The sequence below is a fragment of the Chiloscyllium plagiosum genome, unplaced genomic scaffold (genome assembly GCF_037043375.1).
Source record: "Chiloscyllium plagiosum isolate Xiang-an unplaced genomic scaffold, Cpla_swu_hap1 HiC_scaffold_3, whole genome shotgun sequence".
Classification (NCBI taxonomy): domain Eukaryota; kingdom Metazoa; phylum Chordata; class Chondrichthyes; order Orectolobiformes; family Hemiscylliidae; genus Chiloscyllium; species Chiloscyllium plagiosum.
The window spans coordinates 154,235,557-154,253,229 of NW_028270141.1; the positions used below are offsets into that span (position 1 = coordinate 154,235,557).

Consider the following 17,673-nt stretch of genomic DNA (forward strand, 5'->3'; position numbering starts at 1 on the left):
AATCAATAGCCAGAGACTTTTCCCCGGGCAGGATGGACTGGTACGAGAAGTCATAGCTTGAAAATATTAGAAGGAAGGTATAAAGGAGACGTCAGAAGTAGGTTCTTTACACAGAGAGCTGTGAATACATGGAATGTGTTGCCAGCTGTGATGGTGGAAGCAGAGTCATTAGGAACATTTAAGCGACTGCTGGACATGCACATGGACAGCAGTGAGCTGAGGGGTGTGTGGGTTAAGTTATTATATTTTACATTAGGATTAAATCTCGGCACAGCATCGTGGGCCAAAGGGCCTGTTCTGTGCTTTACTTTTCTATGTTCTATGGTATTGTACTATCGAAGAACTCAACAGACATCTATTACAACTACTTGGATATTATACAGAAATACTACATTTGCAGACAGATCAATGGCTGGTTCTTACATTAATCCATTAAGTTATGCAGAGCAATATGATTCTTGCAATATGTCATGCTTCAAGTGACTTGATGGAAATAAGATGGAGTCAGATCTTTTCATTCTCAAATCATATAGTGTGATGATATAATGAAGGTATTCTGACGCACTGTCTGTGAGACATGACACAGCACTTGCCTCAACAATACCAAAGACACTCACTTTGAGAGGCCAAATATGGATGGAAGTCAGTGCCCCTTGTGATACCTACGAACTCAGTAAATTCAAGTACCTCATGTGCCAAGTAATCAGTGGGCAGCTTTAGCAGCATACTGTCAGCCAGCTTAAAGACAGTGGCTTCTCGAGTCTCTCCTCCTCCTCCAGAAGTTTCTTTCGGCTGAATATTGGTGATCGTGTTGAGAATTTCAGCTGCAGTATTACTCTGGTACCTGAAAAGAAAGAGAAAGAGAAAGACAAGAATATATGCAGATCATGTTTTCAGACATAGGAATCCATTTATCACGTAGCAACTTTGTAGCTTTAGGCTTTTGCGGTTACTGCAGAGGTTGCCACACTACCTTAAATCTCTTGTGGATTGCTTTGATGGTTTAATTGTAAGTCAGTAAGTAAATAAATCATGTAAGAAGTTCACAAGTTTGAAGTAAAATGCAATGCTTTGAATTCTGAAATTCTGAACTCTCAAATAAAAACAGAAAACCAGGAAAAACTGGAAAGAGAAACAGAATTAACATTTTGGGTTCCTGGCTTTTCACAGAATTGAGCATCACTGATTAGGCTGATATGAAAATGTGGAGAGGATATCAGTGGATAACTTGCATCCATTGAACTGAACATCAGAAAGAAGTCAACAACTTCAGACAGGAAGAAGAGATGATCACAAAGAACTTAGTTTTGGAACTTTTCTTGATTATTTCCATTACAAGCCATTTCTGTCATGATTCTACACATTTCTATCATGGTTTCTCAATAACTGACCATTAGTCCATTTACGAACAAGTGCAGAGGTTGATGATAATTATTGGCGTTCTAAAGCAAATGCTTGGCTCCTTTGACAGCCTAGATCAGATACTTTTTCTTTATTCTGTAACAGGATGAGGGCGTCGCTGGCTAGGCAGCATTTATTGCCCATCCCTGATTGCCCAGAAGGCAGTTGAGAGTAAACCACATTACTGTGGGTCTGGAGTCACACGTAGGCCAGAGCAGGTAAGGATGACAGACTTCCTTCCCTAAAGGATGTTAGTGACAATTTTCTGACAATTGGCAATGAATTTATAGTAGTTATTAAATTTTTAATTCCAGATCATTATTGAATTCAAATTCCACCACCTGCCAAGGTGGCATTGGAATCCAGGCCCCCTAACATTAACTGGGTCTCTGGATTAACAGTCTAGTGATAATACCACTAGACCATCATCTCCCCACACTGCAGTGCAGAAACTGAATTTGTTATTCCAAAAGGCTGAATATTCAGGGCTGCAAGAATATTCTGCAGAGATTCTTAGAAATAAAATTGCCAATGCAGCAGTGATTATCACGAGGTCTGCCAGATGCGTCATAGAATATGAGTTCCCTGATTAGGGCTGTTCACCTGGTCCAATCAGGGAGCCCTGGCTGACAGATAAAAATAGGAGTGTCAGACTTTCTGTTCACTCTGACAGCTGGCTCTGAGGGAGCTGGAGCAGTGTCAAGGACTTTCCAAAGGTGACTTGCTGATGGGATACTGATCTCTGCAGAGTTATTTCAGTGGCGACAAGAGTAGGATTACACCCGTTGGAAGATAAAGTGAGGGCGATCAAAGGTGCTCCGGCTCCCATGTGTGTACTGGAGCTGAAGTCTTTCCTTGGGCTGGTGAATTATTGTGGAAAGTTCATACATAACTTGTCTTCCATCCTGTTACCTTTGCATGAACTCAAAAAAAAGTATCAGCCTTGGAAATGGTCATTTAGCCAAGCCATTTCCTTCAGAAAAGTGAAGAAGCAGCTACCATCCTCTAAGGTGATGGCACACTATGATCCCAAGAGATAATGTAGTATTGACATGCAATGCCACCCCGCACAGCATCGGGGTAGTATTAGCTTACCGGCGACCCAATGAAAAGAAACACCCAATAGTGTATGCATACAGGACTTTGGTTAATCCATAGCGAAAAGTCATCCAGACAGAGACGGCAGAATTGGAGAAACATTACCTGGTGCAAAAATGACCCAGGAGGAGCTATTAAAAAACCCTGGCCTACATGCTTGGACTCAGAAGGGGAGAGATGTCGTGATTGAAATGAGGGGCATCTCATAGAAAATGAGTTCCCTGATTGAACCAGATTAACAGCCCCAATCAGGGAGCCATGGCTGACAGATAATAAACAGGGGTGTCAGATATTCAGTTCACTCTGTGAGCTGGCTCTGAGGGAACTGGATCAGTGTCTAGATTAGAGAGGTGCTGGAAAAGCACAGCAGTTCAGGCAGCATCCAAGGAGCAGTAAAATCGACGTTTCGGGCAAAAGCCCTTCATCAGGTTTTTTCCCGAAACGTCAATTTTACTGCTCCTTGGATGCTGCCTGAACTGCTGTGCTTTTCCAGCACCTCTCTAATCTAGACTCTGGTTTCCAGCATCTGCAGTCATTGTTTTTACCCGGAACTGGATCAGTGTCAAGGAATCTCCATGTGTAAATAAAGGGGACTTGGTGATAGGATACCAACTTCTGTGGAGTTATTTTATCATGGATCAGTCTCAGTGTGTGGCTGCTGAGGTGGCAGCATTCTGATTAATATGGCAAACTGAGTGAATGGAGCAAACAGGAGAAAGTGAGGACTGCAGATTCTGAAGATCAGAGTCAAAAAGTGTGGTGCTGGTAAAGCTCAGCTGGTCAGGCATCATCCAAGGAGCAGGAGAGTCGATGTTTCAAGCATAAGCTTTCACCAGGAATAAGGGAGTGACCAAAGGGAATTGAGAGATAAATGGGTAGGTAGGTGAGGCTGGGAGGAAGGTAGCTAGGAATGCGATAGATAGATGGAAGTGGGGGTGAAGGAGATCGGTCAGAGAGGAGGAAGGAGTGGATAGGTGGGAAGGAAGATGCACAGTTAGGACAGTTCAAGAGGACGGTGTCAAGTTGGAAGGGTGGATCTGGGATAAGGTGGGGGGAGGGAAAATAAGGAAAGTGGTGAAATCTACATTGACCCTATGTTGTTGCAGGGCCCTAAAGTAGAAGATGAGGCTAGAGTTTGGCGGTGGAAGAGGGTGAGGACTTGCATGTCCTTGGTGAAGTGGGATGGGGAGTTAAAATGTTCGGCCACAGGGTGGTGGGGTTGCCCAGTGCATGTGTCCCAGAGATGTTCTTTGAAATATTCCACAAATTAGCGTCCGGTCTACCCAATGTAGAAGAGACCACATTGAGAACAATGGACACAGTAGAAGACGTGTGGAAGTACAGGTAAATCTCTGTCAGATGTGGAAGGATCCTTTTGGGCCTTGGACAGAGGTGAGCGGGGAGGTTTGGGTGCAGGCTTTACACCTCTTGCGGTGGCAAGGGAAGAGGCTGGGAGCAGAGGGTGGGTTGGAAGGGGGAGCGGGGGGGAGGGCTGGACCTAACAAGGGCGTCGCTGAGGGAATGTTCTCTCTGGAACACAGATAGGGGTGGGGAGGGCATCGTCGACCACGTGGGAGAGGAAATTGTGGTCTTTGAAGAAGGAGGTCATCTGGGATATGGAATGTTCTGGGAATTGGTCCCCCTTGGGAGCAGATCCGGTAGAGGCGGAGGAATTAGGAATAAGGGATATCATTTTTACAGGAAGCAGGGTGAGAGGAGGTGTAGTCCAGGTAGCTGTGGAAATCAATGGGCTTGAAGTTGATGTTTGTGTTGAATCGGTCGCTGAAGATGGAGATGGACAGGTCCAGGAAGGGAAAGGAGGTGTCTAAGATGGTCCAGGTGAACTTGAGGTTGGTGTGGAAGGTGTTTGTGAATTTGATGAACTGTTCAACCTCCTCGTGGGAGCATGCGGTGATGCCGATACAGTCATCGATATAGTGGAGGAAAAGGTGGGGAATGGTGCCAATGCAATTGCAGAAGGTGGATTGTTCCATGTACCCGCTGAAGAGGCAGGCATAGCTTGGCCTGTGCGGGTGCCAATGGCTACCTCTTAAGTTTGGAAGAAGTGGGAGGATTTGAAGGAGACATTGTTGAGGGTGAGGACCAGTTCAGCCAATTGAATGAATATGTCAATGGATGGGTACTGGGTGGGTTGGTTGGAGAAGAAGCAACGGAGAGCTTGGAGGCCTTCGCCATGATAGATGGATGTGTACAGGGACTAGATGTCCATGGTGAAGATGAGGTGTTTGGGAATGGGGATACAAAAGGTATGGAGGAGGTGGAGAATGAGGATAGAGTCCTGAATGTATGTGGTGAGATCCTGGACCAAGCAGGACAGGATGGTGTCAAGCCATGCAAAGATAAGGGAATTCTGAGGGACAGGATGTACCTGTATTTGGAAAGGTAGGGAATTATTAGGAATAGTCAACATGGCTTTGTGCGTGGAAAATCGTGTCTCACAAACTTGACTGAGTTTCTTGAAGAAGTAACAAAGACAATTGATGAGGGCATACTGGTAGATGTGATCTATATGGACTTCAGTAAGGCATTCAACAAGGTTCTCCATGGGAATCTGGTTAGCAAGATTAGATCCCATGGAATACAGGGAGAACTAGCCATTTGGACACAGAACTGGCTCAAAGGTAGAACACAGAGGGTGGTGGTGGAGAGTTGTTTTTCAGACAGGAGGCCTGTGACCAATGAAGTACCACAGGGATTGGTGCTGGGTCCACTTCTTTTCATCATTTATATAAATGATTTGGATGTGAGCATTAGAGGTATAGTTAGTAAGTTTGCAGATGACACCAAAATTGGAAGGGTAGTAGACAGCGAAGAAGGTTACCGCAGATTACAATGGGATCTTGATCAGATGGGCCAATGGGCTGAGAAATGGCAGAAGGAGCTTACTTTAGATAAATGTGAGGTCTGCATTTTGGGAAAGGAAATCTTAACAGGACTTATATACTTAATGGTAAGGTCCTAGGGAATGTTGCTGAACAGGGAGTGCAGATTCATAGCTCCTTGAAAGTGGAGTCGTAGGTAGATAGGAGAGTGAAGAAGGCGTTTGGTATGCTTTCCTTTATTGGTCAGAGTACTGAGTACAAGAGTTGGGAGATCATGTTGCGGCTGAACAGGACATTGGTTAGGCCACTAACCAATGCAATTCTAGTCTCCTTCCTATTGGAAAGATGTTGTGAAACTTGAAAGGGTTCAGAAAATATTTACAAGGATGTTGCCAGGGTTGGAGGATTGAAGCTTTCGGGAGAGGTTGAATAGGCTATGGCTGTTTTCTCTGGAGCGTCGGAGGCTGAGGGATGACCTGATAGAGGTTTATAAAATCAAGAGGGGCATGGATACGATAAATGGATAAAGTCTTTTCCCTGGGGTGGGTGAGTCCAGAACTACAGGGCACAGAGTGAGAGGGGAAAGATATAAAAGAGACCTAAGGGGCAACTTTTTCACGCAGAGGGTGGTATGTGTATGAAATGAACTGCCAGAGGAAGTGGTGGAGGCTGGTAAAATGGCAGCATTTAAAAGGCATCTGGATGGGTATATGAATAGGAAGACTTTGGAGGGATATGGGCAGAGTGCTGGCAAATGGGACTAGATCGGGTTGGGATATCAGGTTGGCATGGACAGGTTGGACCAAAGGGTCTGCTTCTGTGCTGTACATCTCTATGACTTTATGACTCTAAGTTCAATGGGGCAGAGCAGGCTGATTCCTGATGAAGAGCTTATGCTCGAAACATCGGTTCTCCTCAGATGCTGCCTGACCAGCACCACATTCTTCGCACTCCAACATCAGCCTGTCAATTGTCTGTCAGGCTTCAATCCCAGGAGCAGTTCATCAAGTGTCGTGACAAGTTTCCACCTTACATCTCTGTTATTCAGCAAGGGGTGTAGTCCAATTATTACTGAGGAATACAGCACAAAAATGGGTGATTTTTACTGTGCCCTCAGGTAATGGGCAAGAGTTAATTCCGATCCTACTTACGTGATGTCAGCATTTGGGTGCAGGCCAAACACCTGAGGGGTGTCAACGGCAGGTAATGTCTGAATATACTCTAAGTAGGATTCCACACTGGTACAGATTGGGATGATGTAATCAGTATAAAAACTGAACTTGGAATCAAACATTTTCTCACTGAACCACACCTACAGAGAAAGTAGACAAAAATAAAATCACATTATATGGTTTCACACATAACATTATATTATTTTAGACTAAGTTACTAGTGATTGTATTGAGAGTATTTCAATTCATGTTGCAAAAAAATCATTAAAGCTATTTGAAAAAGGTTTCATTTAACATAGATGAGAAGGATTCAGAGATACAAGAAAAACAAAACGGAATAATTCAACAGATTTTAAAGAATTTGCCAAGGACAGTAATTTTACTATCTCCAAATGTTTGTTTTAAAAGAAGGAGCAAAGATTATGAAAGAAATCTGTATTTACAATCTAAGTAAGATAATATTCTACTATTTGGTTTGAGTTGCATTATCTGTCCACCTTCAGTAATTCATTTTCCTGCACTATTTCCTAGGTAAAGTGACAGCATGTGACAAATGTACTGTGTTGATGGGGAAACACGTCTACTTCTCAAATTCAGTTACATTCTCCTTCCACCCCACCAAACAAATAAATTAACCAGCTCAGATATGTTATACCAAACCTCTGAAGTAGGTGAGACTTGACTATAACCTTCTGGTTCACAGCTGCAAACATAATCATTGCACTAGAGCCATGGAGTCATCGAGTCACACAGCACAGAAACAGACCCTTCAGTCCAACTCGTCCACGCTGACTATGTTCCCAAGCTAAACTGATCCCATCTGCCTGTATTTGGCCCATATCTTATCAAAACATTCCTATTCATATACTTATCTAAATGTCTTTTAAATGTTGTAACTGTACCTGCATCCATCACTTCCTCTGGCAATTCATTCCACACATTAACCGCGCTCTGTGTAAAAAGGTTGGCCCTCATGTCAGTTTTAAATCTCTCTCATTTCCTTTTAAAAATATGGCTCCTCCTTTTGAACACTGTTATCCTCAGGAAAAGACCTTTACTACTCATCTTATCTATGCCCCTCATGATTTCATAAACTTCTATATGGTCACCCTTCAACCTCCCATGGTCCAATGAAAAAAGTCTCAACCTATCCAGCCTCTCCTTATAACTCAAACTTTCCATTTTCAGCAATACCTGGTAAATCTTTTCTAAACTCTCTTTGGTTTAATAGTATTGTTCAATCAACAGGGCAGAACTGGACACAGTACTCCAGAAGAGGGCTTGCCAACATCCTGTACAACATGACATCTCAACTCCTATACTCAAAGGTCAAGATAATAAAGGCAAGTCTGCTAAACGTCTTCTTAATCATCCTATCAACCAATTATTCAAATTTCAAAGAATTACATACCTGAACCCCAAGATCTCTCTGTTTTACAACACTACCCAGGGCTCCACCATTAATTGTATTAGTCTTACTCTTGTTTGTTTTTATCAAAATGCAATATCTTGTATTTATCCAAATTAAACTCCAATTTTCACTCCTCAGCCCAAATGATTAACATCTCTTTGTAATCTTAGATAATCTTCCTCACTGTCCACTATACCACCAATTTTCGTGTTAACTGAAAATGAACCATGTCTCCTATATTCTCATTCAAATCATTTATGTAAATAACAAACAAAAGTAGATCAGTACCGATCCCTGTGGAACACCGCTGGTCACAGACCTCCAGTCTGAATAATAACCCTCTAACACCATCCCCTGTCTCCTACCGTAAAGCCAATTCTGTGTCCAATTGGCAAGCTCACCCTGAATCGCATGTGATCTGACTTTTGTGACGATGCTGCTCCTTTAACAAGGTTATTCTGTCCTTGTTTTTTTTGAGAGAGAGGTTATAAGGCAGAGGTTCCACCATGTCTGTAGGAATCTATTTGAAAAACCTCTAAAGGTTTTTATAAAACACTTGCACAGTGAAAGGAGAGTGGCCAGTTCTCTCAGTTCATGGATTGTTCGTGTCTGGTTTGGTTTGGTTTTAGTTTTAGCTGAGGACCCAAAGAAATAGGTCCATGCTGATCCTCTCTCTCTGACATCTCTCTCCTGTAAGAACCTGTGTTTGAATTTACCTTTTTCCCAAGGGGTGTGTTATGGAATATTGCAGGAAATCAGAAATTTGTTGAGTTATGTTTTCCTGTCGGTTGCATTTTTAAATAGTTAAATTATTCTAAATTTGGTTCTTATTTTGTTTGTATGTAAGTAATTTCTGTTTGACCAGCTGCATCAGACCTGGAATATTCATCTTAAATCTGCTTAAAACAACTAGAAAAGTTAGGTTCTGGGCTACCTCCTTAAAGTATTTTGAGTATGTCTGGCCTGGTCCATAACACTTTACTAATTAGTCTAACATATGGAACCTTCTCAAAGGCTTTTAAAGTCCAAGTAAACAATGCCTATCACTCTGCCTCTTCAAACAGGTTTGTGAGACATGTTAATCCAGCACAAATAACAAAAATAATGGAAGTTATAACATTAATCAAATTAGGAGGGTCTTCTCCCACCTGCCCTGGAGGTGTGACACAATGTCCAATGATGTTAAATTCTCTATTCAGATAGCTTTCTAAATTTTACCAATACTGGCCCCACACAGTAGGGAATCTAATCTCATCTAAGAAAAACAGGGTTGGTTTTTAACTCAGCTGCTCTCATCCTTTTTCATTGCAAAAGAATTTTAAGCACAAACCAAGTTTAGCAAATATTGAACTTTTGCACTTGTTTAAAAGCAATTAAGCTTTAAGTTGGTCACTAGCCCCTCATCCCAGGTCAAACGAACCACTATTGGGAATCTTGGAGATCTTTATTTGCTTGCAAGCTTTTGGGGAATACTAAAAATCAAGTTGAGTCTTTTACAGGTGTGCAAGGGCATGGAGGTATGTTTTAAATACTTCAAGAAAATGCTGAGTGTTGTACTCCAAAATAACAGACAAATTGCTTCTTTTAAAGCATGAGCTTGAAATTCAAAATGAGTTTATTTCCAGACAGTGACTGACATTGTCATTAAAAGCAAAACCATTTTTGTGTTGAACTATTTTCAGCTATGCAAGCAAATTCTATCAAATTAAATGATTTGAGATTTTTCAAAGAAATATTTAATGAATAAATTTTAAAAGCTTTTCCAGTTGTCTAAGGCACAGCTTAAGTTCAGCATTATACAAATGAGATTGTGTAGGAAGGTGAGAAAATAAGTCACTCCTTAAAGGATTGACAACTTAGAGAAAAAATTGCTCAATATTTTCAATTGCATCCAAAGTAGAAACTTTATCATACAATCATACATGCTCCAAAAACATCCACTTACACTTTGTAAGAGTGGGGTTACCTTGCAAAAACAGTTGAGGAGACGTTTATCATAGTCGTCTGTGACACGTCCTCCATACTGAACCTCTCCAAGCATGTAACGTACAGTATTCCATGACACACCCTGAGTGAATCCAAATGTGACACAGAAAAATCTCACAAATGTTTATAACATCTCACAACAAAATATAATGCATTTTGTTTAAATAATGGAGGTATGAGTTTGAAGTAGATTTGTTCGAATCACATTTTATTTGGAAAACTAGGATATTTGACAAGGGATTGGGTGAAACAGAAATAAGGAGGAAGTGAGGACTCCAGATGCTGGAGATCAGAGTCAAAAAGTGTGGTGCTGGAAAAGCAGAGCCAGTCAGGCAGCATCTGAGAAGAGTCGACATTTCGACCATAAGCTCTTCATTCATTCCTGCTTCTCGGATGCTGTCTGATTGGCTGTGCTTTTCCAGCACCACACTTTTTGAAAAATAAATAAGCCAGCTTAATACTAGGAAGGAAAGAATATTGTCATTGAAATGGATCCAAATGGAAATGAGAAAGTTTGAATTTGAGGGAAAAGGGATAGAATGAGCATTTAGAGGCTTGAACTAGATTCAGAAAACCAAAAATGATAAAGAGAGCAAATTTCAAAAAGGAAATCCTGAGCCATAATCTGAATATTTAAATGTATATGATTTCTACAAATGTTGAGAAGAATGATGTAGAGGCTTCTTCATCATTTGAGAAGGTAGTGAACAAACTGAATGACTGAAAGAAAACTGGCCATTGCCCATGCAAAGCAGGTTGATAGGTAGAGCTGATGAGATTCATGTATCAATGTCAGAGGTTTACAAAGTTTATGACTAGTATAACAGCATCTCTGAACCAAGTCATAGGAGCTGGAGTTCATCTGTTGTGATGGTGCCAAAACCAGACAGATAACATCAACATGGTATCAATGGAGGATTCAGATCTAATTGGAGGACTGAATTGACAGCATTGATTTGTCACAACAATTGACTTGTTAAAGATCATTGGCAAGTTCCATTGACTGTTGCAGCCAAATAACTATCAGCTATTGTCACACCAAATGGACTTTAGCAATGTAATATTGTACCACTTAGAGGAAAAATGCCTCAGCAACACTTCAACAATTAACCAAGTCATCAATGACCATAAGATATCAGAGTTGGATTAGGCCATTCAGTCCATGGAGTTTGCTCCATCATTTGATCATTGGTGATATGTTTCTCAAACCCACTCTCTTGTCTTGTCCCCTTAACCTTTAATCCCTTTACTAATTCAGAACTTATCAATCGCTTTTTCTTAAATAGACTCATTGACTTAGCTTCCACAGCTTTTCCCCTGTGATTCACCACCCTCTGGCTGAGGAAATTCCTCCTTAAATCAGTTCTGAAGGGTCATTTCTTCACTCTGATGCTGGGACTTTAGTGCTAATTTCTCCTACCACTGGTAACATCTTTTCCATGTCCACTCTATCAGTGGTCTGTAAGTTACAATCAGATCCCTCCTCATCCTTCTAAATTCCACTAAGTACAGACATAGAGTCCTCAATCTCTTCATTGCTGTTATCATTCTTGTAAACCTCCCCTGGACCCCTCCAATACCAGGAACATTCTTCCTTAAATCTGGTGCCCAAAATTGCTCAAAATATTCCAAACGTAGTCTGGCCAGAGCCTTATAGAGCTGAAAATGTGTTGCTGGAAAAGCGCAGCAGGTTAGGCAGCATCCAAGGAACAGGAGAATCGACGTTTCGGGCATAAGCCCTTCTTCAGGAAACCTTCCTGAAGAAGGGCTTATGCCCGAAATGTCGATTCTCCTGTTCCTTGGATGCTGCCTGACCTGCTGCGCTTTTCCAGCAACACATTTTCAGCTCTGATCTCCAGCATCTGCAGTCCTCACTTTCTCCTCAGAGCCTTATAGAGCCTCAGCATACATCTCTGCTCTTGTAATCTCACTCTCTTAAAATGAATGCGAACATTGCCTTCCTAACTGCCCATTGAACGTGCATGTTATTCTTAAGAGAATGTTGAACTTGGAAGCCCAATTCTCTTTGTGCTTCAGATTTCTGAAGCCTTTACCCTTAGAAAATCATCTAAGCTTCTATTCTTCCTACCAAAGTGCATAATCTCACACTTTAGCACATTGTATTCTATTTGCCACTTCTTTGTCAACTAGCTTAGCATATCCAAGTCCTTCTGCAGCCTTCCCACTTCCTCAACACTACCTTCCTCCCCCCACTATCATGTGTCATCTGAAAATCTAGCAACAATGCTCTCAGTTCCTTAATCCAGATCATTAAAGTATAATGTGAATAGTTGTGGTCTCAACACTGACCCCTGGGAAAATCCACTAGTGACTGACTGCCATCCTGAAAAAGATGCATTGATCCCTATGCTCTGCCTTTGACCAAACAGCCAATCCTCTCTCCAAGGTAAAAACAATGACTGCAGATGCTGGAAACCAGATTCTGGATCAGTGGTGCTGGAAGAGCACAGCAATTCAGGCAGCATCCGAGGAGCTTCGAAATCGACGTTTCGGGCAAAAGCCCTTCATCAGGAATATTCCTGATGAAGGGCTTTTGCCCGAAACGTCGATTTCGAAGCTCCTCGGATGCTGCCTGAATTGCTGTGCTCTTCCAGCACCACTGATCCAGAATCCTCTCTCCATGCCAGTGTGTTGCCCATAACACCATGGGCTCCTATCTTATTTAGCATCCTCCTGTGCAACATCTTGGCAAAGGCCTTCAGGAAAACCAAATAGATCACATCTGCTGGCTCTCCTACTAATTACCTCTTCAAAGAATTTTAACAGATTTATCAGGCGTGACCTCTCTTTGATGAAGCCATGCTGACTCAGCCCTATTTTACCATGCACTTCCAAGTACTCTGTGATCTCATCCTTAATAATGGACTTTGACCTGGTTGTTCTGACAAAAACCTGGGAAGAACATGTACATTACATGAACACATTACTTGATCAGTTATACAGAGCTAATTTTGATCATACTCCTGGCTAAAAGTTGCTAAGTATTTGAAGATTAGAGTCAACAAGCCAGAGGGCTGAGCCGTGTCAAAAGAAAATAATGAAACACTGGCACAGATTCAGTTGAAAAAGAAGAAATTCTAAAGAGATAAAGGAAATCACATTTCAGAGAGAGGAAAAGGAAAAAGAAATACCATTGCAAACAGAAAGAGGAAAAGGAAAAAAAGAGTTTAAAAGGTGAGAGAGTGAAAAAGGGTTTTCACAATTTAAAAAAAGAAATTGTAACTAAAAAGAAAGATGTCTGTAGCTCTGAGATAAGTACTTATTAAGAAAGATCTGACTCCAGCCCAAGAACCAATGAGAAACCATTTAAATGTGCACAACAGGGGAGGCAATGGCCTTTTGGTATTATTGCTAAATAAAAACTGAAAGAACAATGGATGCTGTAAATCAGAGACAAAAACAGAAATTGCTGGAAAAGCTCAGCAGGTCTGGCAGCATCTGTGGAGAGAAATCAGAGTTAACATTTCCAGTCGAGTGACCCTTCCTCAGAATAGACCCTTCCCTTCACAGATGCTTCTCGAGTATTATTGCTCAACTATTAATCCAGAGACCCAGGTAATGTTCCAGAATCCAGGTCAGTATCCTGTGGCACATGCTGGAATTTGAATGCACTAAAGTCTGAAATTAAGAGTCTAATGACCATGAAATCATTATCAATTGTCAGGAAAAAAATCCATCTGCCACTATATTAAATTATGGTCTTAGATGTGACTCCAGACCCAGAGCAATGTAATTGACTCTTAACTGCTATCTGGGCAATTAGAGATGGACAACAAATGCTGGTCCAGCTAGCATCCCCACATCACATGAATGATTGCTTGTCAAAAACCTCTAAGTGTTTGTTGAAAAGAAAGTAGATGATTTGTTTAATTGCTTTGCCCTTTGCTGAGATATCTATATCATTCATTGTCACAGGCGAGATGCCAGAAGACTGGAGGTTGGTTAATGTGGTGCCACAATTTAAGAAAGGTGGTAAGGACAAGCCAGGGAGCTATTGTCTGGTGAGCCTGACATCAGTGGTGGGCACGTTGTTGGAGGGAATCCTGAGGGATAGGATTGATTTACATGGATTTGGAAAGACAAGGTCTGATTAGGGATCGGCAGCATGACTTTGTGCATGGGACATCATGTCTCACGAACTTGATTGAGTTTTTGAAGAAGTAACAAAGAGAATTGGTGAGGGCAGAGCAGTAGACGTGATCTATATGGACTTCAGTAAGGCGTTTGACTAGGTTCCTCGTGGGAGACTGGTTTGCAAGGTTAGATCTCATGGAATACAGGGAGAACTAGCCATTTAGATACAGAACTGGCTCGAAGGTAGAAGACAGAGGGTGATGTTGAAGGGTTGCTTTTCAGACTGGAGGCCTGTGACTAATGGAGTGCCACAAGGATTGGTGCTGGGCCCATTGTTTTTCGTCATTTACATAAATGGTTTGGATGTTAACAAAGCAGGTATTGTTAGTAAGTTTGTAGATGACACCAAAATTGGAGGTGTAGTGGACAGCAAAAAAATTCCCTAAAGCTTCTATAAGTATATCAGGAATAAACTAAAGACTAGAGAAAGATTAGGGCCAATCAAGGACAGTATTGGCATGTTTTGCATGGAGTCTGAGCAGTTAGGAGAAGCATTAAGTGAATATTTTTCATCAGTATTCACACTGGAAAAACACAATGTTGTCAAGGAGAATACTGAGATCCAGGCTACTAGACTAGATGGAATTGAGGTTCACAAGGAGGAGATATTAGCAATTCTGGAACATGTGAGACTAAATAAGTTTCCTGGGCCGGATGAGAGGGTGCGTATGTGAGTGTGAGTGTGGAGTGTCTGTGTGTGAGCATATGAGAGAGGGTCTGTGTGCATGTGCGTGTGTGTGTGTGTGTGAGAGTGTGTGTGCATGTGTGTGCATAGTGGTGGGGTCACCTTTAGTGTAACATGAACAAACTACAGGTGACCCCATTGCACTATACACACACACACAAAAGTTTTGGGATTTACATATGAAGGAACCAAAACTAATATGGTCATTCTAAAAGTTGATAGACTTAAGCTAAATTTGTTTAATATTACATTCCATGACACTGCAATCCTATTGCTGTAGTCTGTGTCTTACGATTCTGCTTCACAGCCAGCTGATGAAAAAGCAGCACTTCGAAAGCTAGTGCTTCCAAATAAACCTGTTGGACTATAACCTGATGTTGTGTGATTTTTAACTTTGTCTACCCCAGTCCAATAGCGGCACCTCCAAATCATGGTAAGATTTTTGGTAGTGTAGATGAGCATAGAGATCACCGTGTCCATGTACATAGATCCCTGAAAGTTGCCAGCCAGGTTTATAGGGTTGTTAAGAAGGCACTTGGGGTATTGCATACACTTCTGGTCACCACATTATAGGAAGAATGTGGAAGCTTTGGAGAGGGTTCAGAGGAGGTTTAATAGAATGTTATGTGGTATGGAGGGAAGGTCTTATGAGGAAAGACTGAGGGACTTGAGGCTATTTTCATTCGAGAGGTTGAGAGGTGACTTAATTGAGACATATAAGATAACCAGAAGGTTAGACAGGGTGGACAGTGAGAACCTTTTTCTTTGGATAGTGATGATTAACATGGGGGGACATTGTTTTAGATTGAGGGGTGATAGATATAGGACAGATGTCAGAGATAGTTTCTTTATTCAGAGAGTAGTAAGAGCGTGGAACGCCCTGCCTGCAACAGTAGTAGACTCATCAACTTTAAGAGCATTTACTTGGTCATTGGATAGGCATATGGACGAGAATGGAATAGTGTGGGTTAGATGGGCTTCAGATTGGTTCCACAGGTCGGCGCAAAATCAAGGGCCGAAGAGGCTGTACTGCTCTGTAATATTCTATGTTCTAAGATTATCTCAGAGTATAACCAGATCTTGATCAGATGGATCAATGGGCTGAGGAGTGGCAGTTGGAGGTTAATTTAGATAAATGCGAGGTGCTGCATTTTGGAAAAGCAAATCAGACTTATGCACTTAATCATAAGGTCCTTGGGAGTGTTGCTGAACAAAGAGATCTTGGAGTGCAGGTTTATAGCTTCTTGAAAGTAGAGTCGCAGGTAGATAGGATAGTGAGGAAGGCGCTTGGTCTGTTTTCCTTTATTGGTCAGAGCATTGAATATAGGAATTGGGGGTCATATTGCGGCTGTACATGGCATCAGTTAGTCCACTTTTGGAATATTGTGTGCAATTCTGGTCTCCTTCCTATTGAAAGGATGTTGTGAAACTTGAAACGGATCAGAAAAGATTTACAAGGATGTTGTCAGGGTTGGAGGATTTGAACTACAGGGAGAGGCTGAATAGGCTGGGACTGTTTTCCCTTGAGCGGCTGAGGCTGAGGTTTATAAAATCACTAGGGACATGGATAGGATAAATAGACAAGGTATTTTCCCTGGGATGGGGGAGTCCAGAACTAGACTCAGGGTGAGAGGGGAAAGATATAAAAGGGACCTAAGGGGTAACTTTTTCATACAGAGGGTGGTGTGTATATGGAATGAGCTGCCAGAGGAAGAGGTGGAGGCTGGTACAATTACAGCATTTAAAAGGCATCTGGTTGGGTGTATGAATAGGAAGGGTTTAAAGGGTTTATGGGCTAAGTGCTGGCAAATGAGATTAGGTTAGATTCCCTAATGGGTGGAAACGGGCCCTTCAGCCCAACAAGTCCACACTGACCCTCCGAAGAGTAACCCACTCAGATCCATTTCCCTCTAACTAGTGCATCTAACACTATGGGCAATTTAGAATGGCCAATTCACCTGACCTGCACATTTTTGGACTGCAGGACGAAACTGGAGGGAACCCACACAGACACAGGGAGAATGTGCAAACTCCACACAGACAGTCACCCAAGGCTGGAATCAAACCTGAGTCCCTGGTGCTGTGAGGCAGCTGTGCTAGCAACTGAGCCACCGTGCTGCCCCAGATTACTTTAGTATATCTAGTTGGCTTGGACAAGTTGGACCGAAAGGTTTGTTCCTGTGCTGTACATCTCTATGACTCTCTGAGAAAAGGTGGTCAAGAGAAAACTGCCCCTGAAGATCAGGTTGATGTGTGGAGCTCATGCAATTTACACATACTACCTGAGGAAGTTTCCGTAGATTGTGAGATGGCAAAAAAAAAGGCTATTCTCAGTGAGTATGAATTTGTCCCTGAGCTTACAGGTAGAAATTTTGGAACCCCTGAAATAGCCTGGACAGATTTATATGGAAATTGACAGAGTGGGACAAATACTTTTCTGTCGAGGAATGTGAAAATGCATTTCCTCCAATGGTAAGAACCCACATAGTAAGAAAGTAGAAGGTTTCAAAAGCCAAATGTGCATCTAAGATTGCTGATGATTATAAGCTTGTCCACAAATGCAAATCCTTTTCTCATTGCCCGCACAAATCTAAAGGATATAAGATGGAAGGATAAGAGAAGACAAGTAGCCAGGGACTGGAAAGGAGAGCTGGAAATACCCTGGTATCTCAACTTCAAGTCAGAGGAAGGTGCTGATAACAGAAATTATTTCCAAAAGGCTTAGTGTTTCCATCGCCCAAGGTAGGAGATATTTATACAGATTGGTCAACGTTACTGGGTAAACACATGGGACTTTCAAGGATACACAAGGTCAATGTAGAGAATGGGGCTTTGATTGAAAATACAAAAATTCTAGTTGTAGCTCCGACTACATCTATTAGACCAAGTACAAATATTGTTATGAATGCAGAGGAGATGAAT

At 41.8% G+C, this 17,673-nt stretch overlaps 1 protein-coding gene across 1 annotated transcript in view; it reads right to left on the reverse strand.

Moving 5' to 3' along the window:
• LOC122540182 (dynein axonemal heavy chain 8-like) overlaps positions 1-17,673 on the reverse strand; it is a 1,370,012-nt gene that overhangs the window by 65,591 nt on the left and 1,286,748 nt on the right. Inside the window, exons 87-89 of the mRNA XM_087976825.1 lie at positions 9,892-9,993; positions 6,494-6,654; positions 688-844 (exon numbers count right to left, since the gene is read on the reverse strand). Of these exons, the coding sequence (XP_087832951.1) occupies positions 688-844; positions 6,494-6,654; positions 9,892-9,993 (420 nt within the window). The remainder of the gene's footprint in view (positions 1-687; positions 845-6,493; positions 6,655-9,891; positions 9,994-17,673) is intronic.